Source organism: Silene latifolia, chromosome 11, assembly GCF_048544455.1.
Source record: "Silene latifolia isolate original U9 population chromosome 11, ASM4854445v1, whole genome shotgun sequence".
NCBI classification, from domain to species: domain Eukaryota; kingdom Viridiplantae; phylum Streptophyta; class Magnoliopsida; order Caryophyllales; family Caryophyllaceae; genus Silene; species Silene latifolia.
Window position 1 is genome coordinate 121,484,673 of NC_133536.1, and position 21,546 is coordinate 121,506,218.

At 36.3% G+C, this 21,546-nt stretch overlaps 1 protein-coding gene and 1 non-coding gene across 2 annotated transcripts in view; one reads left to right on the forward strand and one right to left on the reverse strand.

Moving 5' to 3' along the window:
- The first annotated feature begins 751 nt into the window (after nt 1-751).
- Nucleotides 752-21,546, forward strand: part of LOC141613899 (uncharacterized) — a 35,786-nt gene continuing 14,991 nt past the window's right edge. The window contains exons 1-2 of the mRNA XM_074432641.1: nt 752-942; nt 1,066-1,278. Coding sequence (XP_074288742.1) covers nt 752-942; nt 1,066-1,278 — 404 coding nt within the window. The remainder of the gene's footprint in view (nt 943-1,065; nt 1,279-21,546) is intronic.
- Nucleotides 19,062-19,167, reverse strand: LOC141615993 (small nucleolar RNA R71). The gene has a single exon (XR_012530374.1). It is a non-coding gene; the product is annotated as a small nucleolar RNA R71 (small nucleolar RNA).

The following is a 21,546-nucleotide window of genomic DNA, read 5'->3' on the forward strand; positions in this document are numbered from 1 at the left end:
AACTTAAACTATTTTATTTATTTAAGTATGTTTCTTAATGGTCTATTTGATATACATTGTCTCGGATAAACGAGATGGTAGCATTTCCATGCATTAGGTGGTCTTGGTAAGGCACCTTGGGGTATGGAGGTGTTGTAGCCATGATCAAAGAGATAAAACAAGAACATCCTATGATAATTATGCTGTCAAGAGAGATCAATACTGAGGAGAGCACTGGTGTGCCTGCACAGGTTGAACCTCTAATTCAGAAGTACAAAGAAGTTTTCTAGTTGAGTTGCCTAGTGGATTGCCACCTCTGAGAGGAATTGAGCATCACATAGACCTTGTACCTGGTTCTGGGTTGCCTAACAGACCAGCTTCCAGATGTGATCCCACAGCAACTAAGGAACTGCAGCAACAAATTGAGAATTTGATGACCAAGGGCTTTGTGAGGGAGTCACTTAGTCCATGTGCAGTGCCCGCTTTACTGATGCCTAAGAAAGATGGAACTTGGAGGATGTGCACTGATAGCAGGGCAATAAACAACATCACAGTCAAGTATAGGTTCCCCATTCCAAGATTGGATGATATGTTGGATGAGCTCAGTGGAGCCAAGATCTTTTCTAAAATTGATCTTAGGCAAGGGTATCATCAAGTGAGGATAAGAGAAGGTGATGAGTGAAAACCAGCTTTTAAGACTAAGCATGGCCTATATGAGTGGCTTGTCATGCCACTTGGCCTATCTAATGCCCCAAGCACCTTCCCGAGACTAATGACTGAAGTTCTGAGGCCTTGCCTTGGAAAATTTGCTGTCGTATACTTTGATGACATACTCATCTACAACAACAATCAATTTGAGCATCTGTCACACTTGGAAGCAGTCTTTAAGATACTTAGGGAACAAAAGCTATATGGGAAGCTTGAGAAATGTACCTTTATGGTCAATGAGGTAGCATTTATGGGGTATATTATATCGGGAAGAGGAATATCAGTTGATCAGGAGTAGATCAAAGCTATGCAGACATGGCCAATCCCACAAACAATCACAGAAGTAAGTCGATTCCATAGGCTAGCATTTTTTTACAGGAGATTCATCAGGAACTTTAGCTCAGTTGTTACACCAATCACTGAGTGCATAAGAAAAGAAGATTTCCAATGGACTGATGTTGCTCAACATTCCTTTGAGAAAATCAAGAAGCTAATGTGTGAGACTCCCATTCTAAATCCACCAGACTTTGATCAATTGTTTGAAGTGGAGTGTGAAGCCAGTGGGGTTAGGATAGGAGCTGTCATTGTTAGGTTCATATACCTATTATTAGACTTTTCTAATGGTGAACTAATTTACATCTTAATATAAGTTCATTAAGATTTAGTGCATGCATAACTAAATAAGATATAAAACAAGAAAACAATGGTTCTTACATTGTTGTTGGTTCGAAAATTAGGGCACAAACAAGGACACCTTCCTTAATTGTTCTTGAGCTTAACAATAATGGATGATCCTCCAACATCAAGTGTAGAGACACTCCTTAAAAATTGCACCCAAGACTTTCCTTAAAACTAATATATTAACTAACTAGATTAAAATACTAGTATCCTTAAATGATTCTAATAATATGTATTACTACACTAGTAATAATATTATGTTGTAATATTAGAATATGGATGAACAATTTAATATAATCTAAAAACTATTTTTAGAGAGAAGTGGGAGAATATGATAAGAATGATAGAAAATTATATGAATGAAAAATAGAGAACCAATTCTCTATGTAGGAAGGGGGGAGTCGGTTTGGTGGTGGTGGAAGGCCAATGCATGGCCTTCTCGCTTTTGCTTTTGTTCTTCACAAGAATTATATATGCAAGGCTACTTTAAAATAGGTTATGATTGTGTTTTATTAATTTATTAAATAAAACACCCACTAACCTATAATCCCTCCATTTTCTCGGTCATTATAGATAAAATGGACTTTTATTTTATTTTGTCAATTTGTCATTTGTCACACAATATGTCACATGTAGTATGTAACATGTTATTAATTAATTTATTGCGTATTAACAAATAAATATCATTATATACATTAATTAAATTACATATAACAAATTGTCTAGTAATTCTTGATCACATAGATAAAATGGGTCATATAATTATAATTTACAACATTTTGCAATTATAATTAATCAACCATTCTTAATTTAATTGTTTCACAAACAGTAACGAATTTTAGTAATAAAATTTTTTAATTACTAAAATAAATCTTATTTAATCAAATTATAATAAGATATAAATATTCTCACTCACAAAATGAATTGTTCAAATTTAAGGAATTGATTAAGTTGTATCGTTATACAATTAATCAACTTATCTAATAAGGGAATGTCTTATAGGTGTGACCTTAAGGGATCAACTGATCACCACCGTCAAACGACAGTAATGTCAAACTCTAGTTAGCCAATCTTCACTGATTAATGTTGATCAGTTGACTATAGAAATGAATCATCCCTTACGTATTCTTGAAATTTAAACATGTGATCACACTATTGTTGAGGACACATACTCCAACAATCTCCCACTTGTCCGAGACAAGTGTGCGTCACCAATTCTCTTGTCCTATTACAATCTCTCACTCAATGCAAGGTGTCTTGCAGGTCGTACTTACATTTGATCATATCTTGAGTGGTTTCCTCGATCTGGAGAGTAACTTTCTGACCGAAATTATCTACCGTAGATACCTTCCGAGCGTGGCCACGCATTTTCAGTTCACTACTCCTTGAGTGGCCCTGAGATTTTCAACAACCCTGACAAGGGGGTGGACAATTCCTATCGCACTATTCCCTTCGTATAGCCACAGTTTATCATGACCCAAAATGTACTCATTTTACTTCAGTTACGACAGTCGTAGAGTATAAATCAAAGCCAATCAGAAACTTGTGCCAACTTGGGAGAATAGTCTCTAGTCAAAAGAATTGACTTATAAGAATACTATAGTAGCTCTTGCCACGACCAGACTTTATGAATTTCCAGAACTCTATAAGCGGTCACTGCCCGACAAAGTGTCTCATACAGTCGTCTATGTGATCGACTAGTCATCCCATATGACCCTATGGCCCTTGAACTTGCCATCAATCGCATCACACTCTAGTCACTTCGAGACGTCACCTCCTATAAGTAACCAGGGGCGCATACTATGTCAATCCAGTTCACTTCAATGGGGTTCAATATTGTCTCTACAACCCTTTTGGATATAACAAAGTAATGAATGAGTTTAAAGAAACTCGAACGATAAATGCGATTATCATATATGAATAGTCAATACCTTATTACTATTTCATATCTTATAATCTATAGTGTACATTTTACACTAGTTAAATTACAATAAAGCTTGGTAAGTGGATATACCATGTATCCATACGGTCCAACTTAACGAATTGTTATTTTCTTCTATTCAATGTTATTTCTAATGACATGAATTTATCTAAGTAGATGTCTAGTCTTCTTACTAGACTTGGGCTCTTATACTTGGAAGATGCTCCCACTGTTATCATATAACTTGTGCTAAAGTCTTTGGTAGAGGGATCTACTCTCACTCCCTATGTTGACTATCTTATCACAATGTACTCAGATTCTGTTTGTAGAACTTGCAATGGTTGAAACATTTTTCTTAGTCACTTACTCCTAAGTCAATAAAATCAGCCTAGGATTTTGATAAATCCTTATAGGTTTGGAAACTAAAGTTTGTGCAACCCTTCAACACACAACTTAGTATATCATCCAAACATAAGAACGAATCCCCAATACTCTTGAAGAATCTTTAAAGGATGTTCTTTAAGGCTTTCAAAAGACCTTCATTCGAATTAACTTGTTATGACTTATTATGCTCCTAGCATATGATTCATCACGACATGTGCATTTAATGGCATACATAATCGTTCTAATGGCGGAAACATTAGCAATCGATTTCATGTGATCAACAACTTATTAGGTTCAGTGAATGACTATGACTCTATCGTAGTAATTTCACTTTCATCAATATGAATAACCTACTCAACCTTGTTGATATTAAATAGATAAAGAATATTATCAGTATAGGATACTTATCTAAGTGCCAATTTAAAATTCCCTATGTCATAATAGATTTGGAATTTTGGAATGCAATATGTCTTCTTTCATTGAGAATTAAAAATCAAAACACTCACTCATCAATGGTAGTGTTAGCGTGATATTCTCAATGAGTAATATGACATCAATATGGAAGACAATTTCTCCCACTGAATTTCATGTCTAAACGTGGCAATTTAGACTCCCACTCAAATCCATGCATACACATGGTTTCTCGACAACTCGAGTGAAACCATTTTCTTTTCACATGATTGAAAAGATCATTGCAATCTTAAGTGTTAATTAAAACCTTGTGCTTATGTCACACACACACACCCCTTTCTAAATACCTATTTAGAAATTGGTTTTAACAACTAACTTGATCATACACACTATGAGGTGTAGCAACGATAACATGGATCTTAGCATAGTTACATGTTAACTTAGCTTTGTAGACATCTCTTATATCTGTCTATGCAACTTTTAAACAAATTTACCTTTTTGCACAGATTTTACTTTGGTTCATACGGCTCTTATGTAAAATAGAATTGAATTTACTTGATACAACCACTTTATAATCTAATTATCTAAAGAACATTTTCTTTTGGTCTCCTCACAAGTCTGAAGATTTACCTAAGATAGCTCTCTTTTGGTCTCCTCACATGACACGAGTTTCACTTAAGAACACTTTCTTTTGGTCTCCTCACTAGTTCCTAACTAGTCGTATATTTGTTGCTATTTTTCTCCCGCTCTATCTTTTGAAAAATACATCTATTTTTCTCGAAATATAGCCTTATGAGCAACAAACAATTTCAGACTTATGATTGTGAAGGAAGAAAATATCGTTTATTATGACCTTAATGATCACTCTTTTGTAAAGACATTATAATCTAGTTTCAAGGTAGATTAATCCTTATAGTGTAAAGGATTAGACTCATATCCATGTCATATATAATCTTAAGGTCTTAAGCCCTCCCGTAGCTCGTATGGAGTCTTATAAGTGGTCTCAAGTCTTAGTTACAAGTGGTGTTGTCAATTGGTTTATAAAATTTCCTTTTTTAAAGTTCAAATAACTCTCTTTGACTTTACAATCATTGTTTCTTATTCCAAATAAGATGTGATATGAAGTCACAAAAGCATAACTGAGAATCAAATTCATGGCTTATGAACTAACTACAATGATCCAATCGTTGTAATTCTTTTATGATTGATTTAAGTCAACATAATTTGTGTTTTTATATAGAAAGGTGTATAATGACAAGTTTTAAAACGAAAAATTTCCATAAACCGAGTGACTTGGGTTGAAAACCAAGCCACTAAAATTCAAATACAACTTCCTGTTCTTGAAAATAAAAGGAAATAAACTAATTTCCATGTCCAACTAGAAAATTAAAAGAGTTCTAAAAACAACAACTTCAAAATACAACAATAAAAGGAAGACTATCAAAATAAAGGCCAAGCTTCCATAGGTCTTCTACTATGGGCGGCTACTCTAGCTTCCCTTGAAGAGCCTTCTTAGGCTTGCTTGTCTTTGCCTTTGTCTTTACTCGGATGCCCTTAAAAACAAATTAAAAAGGGTAAGAATTACAACTTGTATCAAAATACCAAAGTTGAGATTTAAATCAAAACATAAATGATAGGAGAGAATTTTATTTATTACCTACTGGAACTATCTTTCCAGCTTTGATATGACCAAGATACTTCGGGCAATTCCTCTTCCAATGTCCTACGCCATTACAATAATGGGATTTGTCTTCGGAAGTAGCACCCTTTTTAGAAGAGCTTTTCTCAATTGCCTTTTATTTTCCCTTGAAGGGAGTGAGTTTCTTGCTCTTACTAGCACTCCTCTTAAATTTCCCTTTGCTCTTGTTGTTAATTGCGAGCACATCCTTAGTTGAGCTAACATTAAGACCCATATCTCTCTCGGCTTGCACAAGAAATTTGTGCAATTCATGGAGAGAAGTCTTCATATTTTTCATATTGTAGTTTACCCTAAACTGCACATATGCTTTGACTTTGTTCAAGGAATGTAAAACTCGGTCTATAACGAGTTGTTTGGGAATGTCAACCCCTTGGATCTTAAGAGTCTCAACAAGCTCAATCAATTTGAGCACATGAGGGATAAGCTTTTGGCCCTCTTTGATGTTGATTTCGAAAAATGCGGAGGCCGCCTCATATTGCATGATCCTAAAAGCTTGCAAAAACATGGTCACAAGCTTGGTGTAGATCTCATAGGCCGTGCACATCTTAATAGCACTCCTTTGGAGATCGGGCTTCATAGAGAAAATCAAGACGTTCTTTATAGCAGCCGACTCTTTAAGGTAGGCCTCATAGGCTTCCCTTACGGCGGAGGTTGACCTAGTAGTAGGTGTGGTGGGAGCGGCTTCGGTAAGGTAACGAAGCTTGTCGTCACCTTCCGCGGCCAAACGGAGTTGCACATGGTCGAAGACTCGATATGATATGCATGTGTTGTTATGGCGATTTGGCAATGCATGCAACATATTAAAAAAATGCAAAGCAAATAATAAATTCCTAGTATGGCCTTCCTAAAATAGAAAATCAAATAATCTATTACATATTCAAAAACCAACTCCTTTGGTCCCTTGAATCTTCAAGTGGTACGCCTCCCTAGAATACAGTCTTCGTCGGAACGCTTTTCCGAATGGCACCGTCTTGAAGAAACTCCGGAATTACAAATAATAATAAAATACAAAGCTATTCCTATTATACATTTGTAATATGAAAAACTAGTAAAAATAAAAGTGATACGAGATCACATTAAATTACAACCGAATCAATATCCCCTTACATTACGGGAAATATCGATTAAAACTAAGGCCATACTAAGATAAAATTACATAATTCAAAATTACATAATTCAAAATTACATAAATAAAATATGACATTCAACAATGAAATATGCAGTATTATAATATGTATCTAACATGCCAAATTATGTGCCAAATCGCCCTATTTAACTTATATCGTTCATATAACCCGGTTTTATGGAAATTCACGATTTTTAACTTATTAAAATCGCTAAATAATACTAAAATCTAATTTTAGTCCAAGTTAATCATCCTAACTCTCTTAGGGCTCAAAAATCAGTCATTACTCAATTTTTGACAATAATTTAACTTGATATAATATTTATGCTCATTTTGACCCTAAAATCATAACTTTTATGAAATAAATCCAAATTAAATTACAATAATTTCAAAATTTGAATTTTTAATTTTGGAACATTCTGGAATATATCTATGATACTCATAATATCAAAAATCATGGTTAAAATTTTCAAATTTATTTCGAGAAAATGTAGTTGCGATTTATCGATTTTATCGAATAAAACATCTAAAGCATACAAAATTAATCTAATAAATTTTACACCTTTAGATCTGATAAGTGGGATATAAATGCAATCTAAAATAATTTTCTCATGCCATGTAATTTGTTTTAGCTATTTATGCTAAAATAGTCACTATTTATGTCATTTTTACAATAAAAATTCATAAATCATGCAAAATGAATCAAGTTTATCTTAAATTTTATACACAGTTAATAAAATATGCATGTGACAACATATTATTATTTCATGGCCTGTTTCAAAGTTTAACTATTTTTAACCATTTTACCTCCATTTAATCCATTTTTATCTCATAAAAATCATTAATCATGCAAAATAAATCAAATTTATACAAAATTTTACATATAATAAATAAAATATGCATGTGAGGTCATATAAAATTTCAAGGTCAGAAACTAATTTTAACTATTTTTAGCATTTTAAATACCATTTTAATTATAAAAATGTAATAAAATTACTAAAAATCATTAAAATGAGCAATAAAATACCATAAATCATAAAAATGACCTAAATACATTTTAGGACTAGAATATACAACATGCATGAAGATTTCGTGGTTTATCTAACAAATTACAAATTTTTAGTTTTAATTAAGTTACTAATAACTCTAAAAAACTATAAATTAATTATGCATGCAACATCCTATACTCTGATACCAGTTGTTAGGTTCATATACCTATTATTAGACTTTTATAATGGTGAACTAATTTACATCTTAATATAAGTTCATTAAGATCTAGTGCATGCATAACTAAATAAGATATAAAACAAGAAAACAATGGTTCTTACATTGTTGTTGGTTCGAAAATTAGGGCACAAACAAGGACACCTTCCTTATTTGTTCTTGAGCTTAACAATAATGGATGATCCTCCAACCTCAAGTGTAGAGACACTCCTTAAAAATTGCACCCAAGACTTCCCTTAAAACTAATATATTAACTAACTAGATTAATATACTAGTATCCTTAAATGATTCTAATAATATTTATTACTACACTAGTAATAATATTATGTTAAAATATTAGAATATGGATGAATAGTTTAATATAATCTAAAAACTATTTTTAGAGAGAAGTGGGAGAATATGATAAGAATGATAGAAAATTATATGAATGAAAAATAGAGAACCAATTCTCTATGTAGGAAAGGGGGAGTCGGTTTGGTGGTGGTGGAATGCCAATGCATGGTCTTCTCGCTTTTGCTTTTGTTCTTCACAAGAATTATATATGCAAGGCTATTTTAAAATAGGTTATGATTTTGTTTTATTAATCTATTAAATAAAACACCCACTAACCTATAATCCCTCCATTTTTTCGGTCATTATAGATAAAATGGACTTCCATTTTATTTTGTCAATTTGTCACTTGTCATACAATATGTCACATGTAGTATGTAACATGTTATTAATTAATTTAATGCATATTTATCAAATAAATATCATTATATACATTAATTAAATTACATATAACAAATTGTCTAGTAATTCTTGGTCACATAGATAAAATGGGTCATATAATTATAATTCATAACATTTTGCAATTATAATTAATCAATCATTCTTAATTTAATTGTTTCACAAACAATAACGAATTCTAGTAATAAAATCTTTTAATTACTAAAATAAATCTTATTTAATCAAATTACAATAAGATATAAATATTCTCACTCACAAAATGAATTGTTCAAATTTAAGGAATTGATTAACTTGTATCGTTATACAATTAATCAACTTATCTATTAAGGGAATGTCCTATAGGTGTGACCTTAAGGGATCAACTGACCACCACTGTTAAACGACAGTAATATCAAATCTAGTTAGCCAATCATTACTGATTAATGTTGATCAGTTGACTATATAAATGAATCATCCCTTACGTATTCTCATCTTGAGATTTAAACATGTGATTGCACTATTGTTAAGGACACATACTCCAACAGTCATGATCCAAGGCCAGAGAGCTGTGACATACTTCAGTGAGAAGTTGAATGGAGCCAAGTTGAAGTATTCAACTTATGACAAGGATTTCTATGCAATCATTAGAGCCCTTACACACTAGAGTCACTACCTAAAACCTAAACCATTTGTGTTGCATTCAAATCATGAGGCCCTGAAATACATCAATGGCCAACACAAATTAAGCCGTAGGCATGCTAAATGGGTGGAGTTCCTGCAGACATTCACCTTTTCAAGCAAATACAAGGAAGGTAAACAAAATGTGGTAGCCGATGCCCTATCTAGGAGGCACTCCCTGTTAACTTTCATGAGCAACAAGGTCCTTGGGTTTAAGTTCATGAAGGAGATGTATATGGAGGATCCTGATTTGTTTGAGGAGTAGATCACTCACACAGAAGGAGGACCAGTTCAGGGATGGAAATATCTGCTGCAAGAGGGATTTTAGTTTCATGGCAACAAGCTGTGTGTGCCAAGAGGGTCCTACATGGATTTACTGATCAGAGAAGTCAATTCAGAAGGATTAGGTGGACATTTTAGGGTCCAGAAGACCCTAGAAGAATGATAGGTGATGTCCAAGCAGTCCTTAGAAGGTGCTCAACTTGCCAGAAAGCCAAGAGCTCCTTCCAAGCAAGGACCACACACTCCATTGCCTGTCCTTGAAAGACCTTAGGAAGATGTGAGCCTTGATTTCATTGAGGTCTGCCTAGGACACAGAGAGGCAAGGATTCAATCATGGTAGTTGAAGCAAATATGGTAGGCCGATATTTTGGAGCTAAAACAACCGGTTTACAAAGGTTAAAGATGAGCACAAATTGCAAAAATTGGAAGAGAAAGTGACAACAAATGGTCCCCTTTTTGTACAAGCAAAATGCCAAGCAAGGAAGGAACATTGAACAACAAAGTGGCAGCCAAATGACACGCCTAAAATAGTCCAAAGCTGTCCATTTTGTCTTGTTTTTGCATTATTTCAACCTTGTATTTTGTTTTGTTCCTCTTTAATTTGTAGCCTTTATATTAGCTTTTTAGATGGATGGCTAGGATTTAGTTGTTTCTCTTTTGATTATGGCCCTAGGATTTAATGTTAGATGTATGGCCAAGATATAACTTGAGCCTCTATTTAAAGAGCTCCTATCAAATTTTAAGAACCAGATTGGAAAATTATGAGAAATGAATTTAAGAGGTTTTTAAAAACCCTTTCTTTAGTTCTTTGCGTTGTTCTTAAACAACCTCCATTACTTAGTGTTTGGAGATGAACTCTATCCATTTTCTTAGTGCTTTGGAAGAGTATTATCCTAGGCTTAAACATGCTTTGTGATCTTGTTTAAGTCATATCTTTCTATCTTTCACACAAATAAAACCTCCAAAACAGCCCCTCAAACCGAAACAATAAAAACACATGAAAACAACCTGTTTCAATGGTGATTAAACAGCCCGCCTGACTGTTCGTTTTGTTATTTTGGTCCTCTTTTGTGCCGTTTGTTTAGATGGGTTTGTTCTTGGTCGTGGCTGCTCCTCTCTTTCTCGTTTACTCATGGTAATGCGAGGGTGAGGTAAAGCCAAGCGGTGTCCGGGACCGTCATATCCTTAGCCCGGTTTTAGGTCTCTTTTATTCTTGTTTTTGGGTCATTTGTGACGGTCTTAAATTATGTTGAATTGTTGTTGTTCTTGCTGCGTTTTTGAAACTGTTTTGGGCTGATTATGAATCACCTCTTTATTTTACTTCAGTAGTTGTGGATAGGTTAAGTAAAATGGCTCACTTTATAGCCTGCAAGAAAACTGAGGATGTTGCCAGTGTTGCTGAGTTATATCTCAGGGAAGTTGTGATACTCCATGGGGTTCCTAAAATAATTATCTTTGATAGGGATACCAAGTTCATGAGTTACTTCTAGAAAACCCTATGGAAGCTCCTGAAGACAAATTTCTTGTTCATTACCTCCCACCACCCACAAACAGTTGGCCAAACTGAGGTCACCAACAAAATGATAAGGTTATTTTCAGTCGTTTGGCCTTAATCAAAATAAATCATATAATACTACTAACAAATAGCTAGCGGTAAGTAGGGTATCGTATCCACAGGGAGGCGAGGTAATTATTCTAATTTGTTAATATTTAAGTCTGTCTTTTAAGTAACCAATTTTGGGGGTTTGTTTGATTTGATTTCTAACAGCTAATTCCAAGTAAATAAAGGATGAATAACAATAATATTAAAAAGTCTAGAGATCGGGTTCACTAGGTAGTCATCAGAGGGTAAGATTTAATTCATTGATTGAGCAATTTATATTATTGAAAGTCATATGATCGGTCGCTTCTAATATGTCTTTTTAGATCTAACTTAACATGCAATCGCTATTATTAACTCGGTCTAATTCAATTATCGTGGCCTATACTAGTCTTAACCCGCTCGGTGATAATCCTAGTTTATGCAAGACTAATTAATCAATTCTGATCAGTAATTAATCAACTAGATTTAAGACAATAATTAAACAACAATTAAAAGCAATTTAAAAATCAATTCATAAGTAACCCCTTTTCTAACAACCTAGATCCCCTTTCACCTTAGATTAAAGGTTTAGCTACTCATATTAATAACAACAACAACAATAACGATATAAGAAAGCATGATTAAGAACATAATAAGATGAACAATAATGATTGAATAAATATTAAAGAAGGATTGATACCGTAATAAAGGAATGCTAGATCCAGAAGTAAGAACAATAAAATAACTAAATTAAACTAGGAGTTTTTAGGGTTTTCGAAGTAAAATAAAAGCGTACCTAAACTAGGGTAAGATATTAGGTTTTTATAATAAAACATAGCCGACTTAAGGAAAATTGCGGAAAAGTTGGAAATAGGGAGTTCCTGGATCGAGCCCTGATACGTGCATTTTGTATAGTCTTTTTAGCCTATTTTAGCACGTATTTCTATGTACTTTCGTACTATTTATATTGCATTTTGCCCCCGAATTGGCTACTTTGGTTCGCTTTGTCCGTTTTGTAGAAATGAACGCGAAAGTAGTGGAATCGTACCATTTTCATCCTTTTTGCATGCATTTTGAGGAGACGGGATTTTCCAAAGTGAAATCTTGCATTGGGATGCGTGAAGGAACGGTCTACGAGGCAGTCGGTCACGAGTTTGAGCTGTTTTGGAAGAAGAATAGTCGATCGAGCTGTTTTATCACTCGATCGAGTGGTGTCTATGGCATTGGTTGGTCGATCGAGTAATATTTTACTCGATCAAGATGAGCTGGAATTGGGAGTTACTCGGTCGAGTAACAATTCTACTCGATCGAGTAGATTATTTGGAGAAATGCTCGATCGAGTGGTTTCAGACTACTCGCTCGAGTGGTTTTGGCTGTCGTGGGCTTTAATTAGCCTGTGAACTTGTTTTAGTTAATGGACTTAGTAGTTTTTCTATTTATATACACGTTAACTAGGTTATCAGCATCGATGTTTTTATTTTATCATTCATCTTCACAGTAAAAGACTGCGTTGTTTTTCCTTTCACTGTAACTTCTACTTTCGGGGTTATTTAGCTCGGATTTGTTTGTTCTTTACGCCGGATTCTTGCGATTGTAATCTCTTTCTCCCTTTTAATATTAATCTCTCTTTTATTCATCTTAATTGTTTGTTTTACTTCATTTAATTTTCTGCCCTAATTACCTTTTATGCAATTTTATTATTGTCTCATCATGTTTAATATTAGTTATTTATTTGTTATTAGTATTGACAGTATTAATAGCATGAGTAGCTAATCTATTTCATGTTAGGATTAGGGAATCTACGGTAGAAATGTGACGATATAGTGAATAGGTTAGATGAATTATTCGTGAGATTCTGTCCCCATAGCAATATAACTGTATTTACCGAATTAGTTGAGTGCACGCTTCTGAGTCACCCTTTTAATATGGTTAAATTTAATCCTGGATCGAAAGATTGGACTAAATAGACCTGCTATGAACGATAGACTACCCTGACGAGGACGGAAGTTAAGTTAGTGGAAGTTTAGGATAGAAAGTGGACCGGAAGGACATTTCCATATCCGTCCCGTAGTAATTTATCTAAGTTGTTTACAGTTGAGTCACTGGACTACCGTAGTGAACCGAAATCCTAACATGTCCCTTCTTTATTGATAGTTTATTACCCTTTTTCTGCCTTTACTGATCTTTCCTTGCTTCTCTTTCTTTTAAAGCCTTAATTAGTTTAGAAAATCAATTATAAACACCCCCCATTTGTGACCAAATAGACGGACTCTTACAGATATCTTGCCTCCCTGAGGAGATCGACCTGAGTTCCCTAGCTACATAGTTAGTTTAGTTAGTTATTTTTGATAGGTATACGACAGCCGTGACAAATTTTGGCGACGTTGCCGGGGAGGCAACGTAGTTTTATCTGTTTTTATTTAGTCTATTTCTTGTCTCAAGGAACCTCGGTTCCTTGAGACCGTTCTCATGTCTTTCGTTCTTGACTTTCCGCAGAGAGAGAACGAAAGTTTTGGTTCTTATATAGACAGGTGGGAGGAGTGGCTCGAACCAAGACGAGGAATGCTTTCGGGACTCCAAATATGCCAGTCTATCATCCGGGGAATTAATGCCCCTACGCGAGCATACCTCGAGGCTAATGGTAAGTGGGATTTCGAAGGAATCCCCGTAAAAGAGGTATTAGAATTTTTTGAATGGTTTTCTACTGAAACTCTTAAACCCAATTTCTCTCTTCATGTTGACTCAGATGAGGGGGTGGGTGAGACCTTAGAAACCGTTTTAGGAAATACTGACGGAAAAATAGAGGAGACCATTAGCGTGGTTGATAATCCCTTTTATAAGGATAATTTAGAACCTCTCTATGATTCTTGCACAGATAGTGAGGACGACTGGGAAGGTCTCTTTGAGAACTTCCCTACTGATGAGTCCGGCCCTAAGGAGAGTGAGGAGAAACTTTTTGACAGTCTTGAGGTTAAATGGGATAGTTATGACGATATTATGGATGGACCTATTGTTGAGGACCCAATTGACCCAATTGACTTTACCGTCCCTTGCATTTGGGATGAATACCCACCTTCTCCTTTAGAAGACCAGATTCCTCCACCTCACAATATAAACCCGTCAGTGCATCTGGATTATACTCGCGTTATTTTTGAGTCAAATGCTCATGAGCTCTCTTATTTTCCACTCGCACTTAATTTAAGCTTCTATATTCCGCCCTTAGCTGGAGGGAGGAATAATTTTGTGGATGTTTTTAGGAGCTATCATAGGAAATTTGTTAGACTTAAATGCTATTTCATTTTAATTTCCTATGCTATTGCTATTTTATGGTGCTACTTACATTTTTGTGTAGCACATGCGCAATTATTTGATCGCTTGCTGCGTGCTTTGAGCTGTTTTGACTGGGCTCAATCGGAGTAGCTGACTGAAAGAAAAGAAGGTCGAGCTGGGACCTGTCTGAAACTAGCGCTGTCCGGGAGGCAACCCGGAGTTTAAATTTTTAGTTGATTTGCTTTTAAGCTTCTGTTGCGTGTGTAATAATTGGTTTTTAAACCATAGACTGGAACATTTAGCTTGTTTTGTTAGTTTCGCGGGCTGTTTATTGCATTTTTGCAGGAATCTAACGTGGATGGCTTGATCGAGTGTTTTTTTATACTCGATCGTACCCTTTTGCTGCTGATTTCACTCGATGGAACATACCTTCTCCTCGATCGAGTGCCTGCAAAAGAAGGTCTTTCGATCGAGAGCCCTAGTTCCTCGACCGAACTGCTTAGACGCACAGTTCACTCGATCGATCATTGTGCCCTTTCGATCGAGTACTTTCGTTTTGATTCGCTTCCTGTAACGCCACTGTGAAGCTGTTTGTGACCTCCCATGTTGCTGGCTGGTTTGGGGAGGTCCCTTCTTCGCGTATTCTTGTGAGTTTTCCGCATCTCCACTTTCTCCTTTTTAGTTTGCATTTCCTTTCCTTATTTTTGGGTACAATGAGGGCATTGTACGATTTGGTTTGGGGAGGTTATGCATCCATATATGTGTCTGCATTTATGTTTTTATTGCATTCCTGTTATCACATTTAATTTCTCTATGCATTGTTGTTCATTTTCATAAAATTCAAAAATCTCATAAAAAACAAAAAATTCAAAAAAATAAATAAAAAAACTTCACGTTTATTTTATCATATAGGTTGAGTCGGAATAGTAGATTTCAATGATGAAATTGCACTGTAATTGTCTTTTTGCTTAAACCTTGCATTAAACTAATTATCTTTTTAGCTTTGTCATTTTGCATATCTACGAGTTGATGTTAAAATTAAGCTGAACGAATAGACTTGACCTGAAAATTTTGGCAAGCTACTTATAATTTCTAAGATTTAGAGCCGTATAAACTGGTGACATTCATGACCAGTTTACATAGGAATTGAGAGTAGTACTCCTTGCATAACATGTTTATCATTTTTGCACATTTATAAAATTCGATTCTTTTCAATTGCATACATTCGGGTTTGTGGTCGGTGTCACCTGCAGGGAGGTGCTTACAATTTCTCTTTCTTTCATTTAAACCCATTTAGCTCCACTTTAGCCAAATATAGCCTTTTTGACCCATTTGCTACACCCAAAATTTAGCCTGCCAGTCAAGTTAGTTTAGTGTGACTATTGTGGTATATTATTCATCGTTGTGAGTTTGGCTCATTTTCATTGTGCGGAGTTGGTAGAAAAAGAAATAATGAGGAAAAGAAGAGACGTGAAAAAGAAAAAAAAAGAAAAAAATTGAAAAAAAAGAAAGAAAACGTGAACAGGGGAAAGAAAAGAAAAAAAATGAAAAAATGAAAAAAAGATGTTGAGTTAGTTTGAGAAATAGAAGATCGTATTCGCTTATTTCTATCTTGTGGCGGTCTTAATCCTATGTTTTATTCATATCTTTTTGTATTGGGTACTGAGATGAGTGCCAATGAAGGGCACTTGAGCTTTGTTTTCTAGACAGTTGAGATTCAGATGGTTTTATATGGTCCTGTTTAGGTGCTAGCTTGACGCTTTACCTCCACATTTCCATAATTTATTTTGCCTATTCTCGCCTGTAGCCTCACTTTCCCATATCTTTTGTAAGCCCTCGGCTGTGACAGACATTGTTGGTTGGAATGTATGTATGGTACTAGAATCGTCTATCATTTTTGTTGCATGCATGTTATGTAGGTCGCAGTTTAGGTGAGTGACTGTTTTTTTCTTCTTCTCTTACACATATAGTTTCACCCTTTGCTTCATGAGAGAAGAGTGACCCGTGAGAGTTTGATTTTGATGGTCTTGCAAGGTCGATAGTTCAGCTTTATTATAAACATTCTACAACTCGTTTGCATTTGACATTTTTCCTATAAGTGTTAGTTTGTTGCATTAAATTGGTTTAAGTGGACAATTTGTAGCTAGCTCTGAGTTTTCTTTTCTGTTCCATTAGTTTTGCAAATAGTTTGCTTGGGGACAAGCAAAGGTTTGGTTTGGGGAGATTTGATGCGTGTATTTTATATAAGTAGTTTGTACTTCATTTGCACGCATTTCTATGCATTTTATGTAGTGTTTAGCTACAAATGTTCCCCGAATTGTCTACTTTGGTTTCTCTTGTATTATTTACAGGTATGAACCGGAAAGGACCATAATCAAGCCTAAAACACGTCCCTATGCATGCATTTAGGAGATGAGTTGAGTCGGAGCTTGGAAACTACTAATTGTGATGCGCAAAGAAGTAAGATAGCTAGGCGAGTAAAGGAAGAACTTCAAATTACTAGTGCCCACTTTGAAGAGCCATATATCGATTTCTACAACTGATTTTCAGGTTATTCTAATTGGAGATGAAATCTTGTCCTCTTATCTTTCCAACGCTACCAAAAACGCCCTGTTTGCCCAAGTAACAAAGAAATGGCAGCCATTTGAAGTTCAGTGCGCAAAGCAGGAATTGTGCGCTGGAAAGTACTCGATCGAGTACAATTGTGTTCGATCGACTCCTTTTTCTACTCGATCAAGTAGTGCCTATTTAATAAGTGTTCGATCGAGTACCTAAAGTACTCGATCGAGAGGTTTTAGCTTGGATTTGCTCGATTGAGTGATATAAAAGTCCTCGATCGAGTATTTAGCTATTATACTCGGGATTTTTAATCCGTGTTTAGGTTATCTTTTGTTTATTTCCAGTTCCCTATATAAGGAAGTCGGCATTAGGTTAATAAACATGAATTATCACATCTCATATACTCTTAATCACTGTTTTTACTCTTAATCACTGCTGCTACCTTTTTCTTTTGCCGGATTCTAAACTTCTGTAACCTTTCTTCTCTTTTTTATATTAATTCTATTTTGCTTATTCCTTCATTATGTTTGTTCTTGCTTCTTCCTTTTCTTTTGCTTTATCATTATTATGTTTAGCTAATTCTTTTGCTAGGATTTAGGGGATTCAATGAATTGATGTTAGTTGCTAATTAGGTTTGCAGATCTGTTGCTTAAATCATGTCTTTATTGTTAATCAGTGCATATAATTGTTCTTGTCTACTTGAGTCGACACAACTAGATAATTAATATTGGTAAGCCTTGACTTAGACCGGAAGGTTGGAAGGGGTGAGACCAGCAGTGAACATTAGGTTGCTTTAGTGAGGGCGGAAGCTAATCTAATAGTATTTTAGGGCGAATTGAGACCGGAAGGAGATATTCGTTGCCTCTTAGACCGATATAAGTGACTGATTTGTGACCTTAGCTGCAATTATTTGACATTCATTGATAACCCGACAATCCTAGTTCTCTCTCTTTATTGTTAATCCCTTTATTTTTATCGCTCAATTTCTCATGTCTCCTCTCTTAGTTTAGAAATCGTACTCAAACCCCCGTTACTCTTAGACTAACTTAAAACAGATAAATCTCATTTTTGCCTCCCTGTGGAGATCGACCCGACTTCCCTAGCTATATTAGTTAGAGCCAGCTGGTTATTTTTGATAGGTATACGACTGCCCTGTCAAATTTTGGCGCCGTTGCCAGGGAGGCAATTGCTCTATCTGTCTTTGTTTCGTTTATTTTATCCGTCTCAGAGAATTTTTATTCCTTGAGGCAGTTCTTATTCGTTTTCTTTCAGTGTTGTGTATGCCCAGGTCCTAGGTTGGAGTTAGTTTCAGCTGATTCTGAACCAGAGAGGCTGTTCAGGCATAGACTCCGTCTGCAAAGAGAATCACGAAAGGAAGACTTGAGTACTTTCGAACCCGAACATCAGCATTTCATTTTTACAGAAAATCCATCTTTTGAAGAAGACACTTTCAGTTCTGTAAACCAACCAGTAAATATGCCGAACATTGCTAGTCATTCGGAGCCTAAAGCATCATCAATTCCAAAGGGTTTCAATCTCCAGACTGAGGATGGGAATACATTTGACATCCGTCCATCCTATATCAATCTGGTGGAGAGAAATCTCTTTAGAGGTGTGGCAGGTGAAGACCCAAGGAAGCATATGGAGGTCTATACGGACTATTGTTCTACTATCCCCGCCACAAAAGGGGTAACTCAAGAAAAGATTAAGGAGGTTCTGTGTCCTTTTTCTTTGACTGACTCAGCCAGGGAGTGGCTGACTGATTTGGACCGTACGGCCGCAGGGGTCACAGACTGGGAGACACTTGCTCTTGCTTTTTATAAGAGATATTTTCCTCCGCAGCGCACTAATCAGCTGAGGGCCAAGATTACCAGTTTCAAGCAAGCACCTGATGAAACTTTTTATGAAGCATGGTGCCGTTTCAAGAGGTTGGTGAGGTCTATTCCTCACCATGGTTTTGATCCGCGGTTCCTGTCCAATCAGTTCTACAATGGGCTATACGATGATCACAGAGCCATACTTGATGCATCATTCAACGGAAGATTCCAAAAGAACACTGACGATGATAAGGGATGGGCTCTTACTGAAGAGATGGCGACCCCTTTGTCTTTGAGTATGGAAACCCGAGGGATGGTATTAGAACAGTTCATGCGATCGATAAGTAAGGTGTGGCTCGGTGGAAGCCATGAATGCTAGGTTTGATAAGTTGGAGCCGCATTCTCTTTGTGGAGCCTCGGGACGGTACATTTGCTTACTAGAGGGGAGACTTTCACATGTGAGAGGTGTGGGAGCAACGACGGTCACACTGCTGTTGGCTGTCTTACAGAGAAGGAACAGGTCCTTGCTTTTCAACAATACAGGCAAGGAGGGGGTTCCTATTATAACAACCAAGGGGCAGTCCATCCCAATTTGAGGTGGACAAGTCAAAATGTGCTCAATCCTACCCCTCCTCGGCAGCAGCAACAACCATATGTCCCTCCTCATAAGGCTTAACAAGGCTTTCAGAAGCCTCCTTCCTTTCCTACACCTAATCAAGGTGCATCATCTTCTGGTGGGGTAAGTGAGATAGGTGAGTTGAACACAATGTTGCTGTCTTTGACAAAGTAGTGGCAGTTGAGTGATCAACAAAAAGATGCATCTATCAAGGCACTTGAAACTCAAGTTGCCCAGTTAGCCGCGAACCAGTCCATATGGAAACCGAGATATTTACCGTCACAAGCCGATAAGAATCCACATGAGATGGTGAATTTAATCAATTTGAGGAGCGGTTATTCATATGAAGGACCGAAATCGGACCCGGGGAAGGAAATTATTGCTGATGAACAGTGTTCTGTTGAAGAAAAGGAGCTGACGACAAGGAAAGTACTCGATCAACTGATTTCTGGGGGTCGATCGAGTGAACAGGAAAAAGATTTTACTCGATCGAATGAAATTTTTGGTCGATCGAGTGATTTTTTTGAAGAACCTGCTCGATCGAATGGTATTTTTGGTCGATCAAGTAATGAAGATAAAGAACAACTCGATCGAGAGCCTGCTAGTGCTCGATCGAGTGAAATATCGCCTAAAAGACCTCATTCGAGAGGAAAGAAGTCTCGTTCGAAGGATTTTGAGCTTGATCCGGCTGATACATTGGAAGAGAGGAACAAAGGGCGCGAGATACCCATCACGGTGCCCTTCCCGAGGCGTTTGCAGAGTACTAAGGCTAATCAACAATTCAGCAAATTTGCCGAACTCCTGAGAAGCTTGCAAGTCACTGTGCCATTCGCCGAACTGCTGACACAGGTACCCTCTTACCTTAAATTTATGAAAGAAATTTTGTCACGTAAGAGGCACATTAATGACCATGAGACGGTATCTTTGACCGAGGTAGGGACGGCCCTAGTTCAGAATAAGTTACCTCCCAAACTGTCAGACCCAGGTAGTTTTTCGATTCCGTGTCATATTGGTACCCATTTGATTGATAACGCATTATGCGATCTTGGCGCTAGCGTGAGTGTCTTACCGCTGTCTCTGGCTAAGAGACTTGGTTTGACAAAGTTTAATTGCACAAATATGACTGTTCAGATGGCCGACCGTAGCATATCACGACCACTAGGTGTCATAGAAGACATACCTGTTAAGATCGGGAGGTTCTTTATTCCCGTTGACTTTGTTGTACTTGACATCCCCGAAGATGCCCACACCCCTATTATTTTAGGGAGACCATTTTTATTTACTGTGTTGGAGCTTGTGTCCTCCAGTTAGTGCGGATAACGTCATTGCACATACACTTGTACGGACATATCCGTATAAGACCCGCTAAACATAGGACTATAACGTAAATTTAGCATGTGAAATATTGTCATAAACGAAAAACAATGAAAAACGACAAAGATAAAGAATCAACCTCGGGTCCTTTGATGCACGGCATAAAGAACAGAAATCAACAGAGATTTCCTCCTAATTGTTGCACCCAAGACCGTCTGAGACTATGCCCTTGTGCTAGAATTGCTCTCTAATTGACTTGCAATATCGAGAGAGCTATTGTGAGGTTTTACCAATGTGAGATCTAGGTTTCAGAGAGAAATTATCTCCAAAACCCTAGTTTTCTGTCAAATGAAATTGTGTAGGTCAAAAGGAGAGGGAGTCTCTCCTTTTGTTTGGTTCGGCCAGCCGTGGGTTTGCATGGGGAAGTGGGCTTCCACTTCCTCTTAATTTTACCTCGTGGACCGGCTCGAAAAACGCTAAATGTATATGACGCGGTTTATTATAAATCGTCATCGGTTATCGGCTATTAAAACATCAACTAATAATACGGGTTAGTTGAATTATTAATACATGTCCGACAAAGACGATAT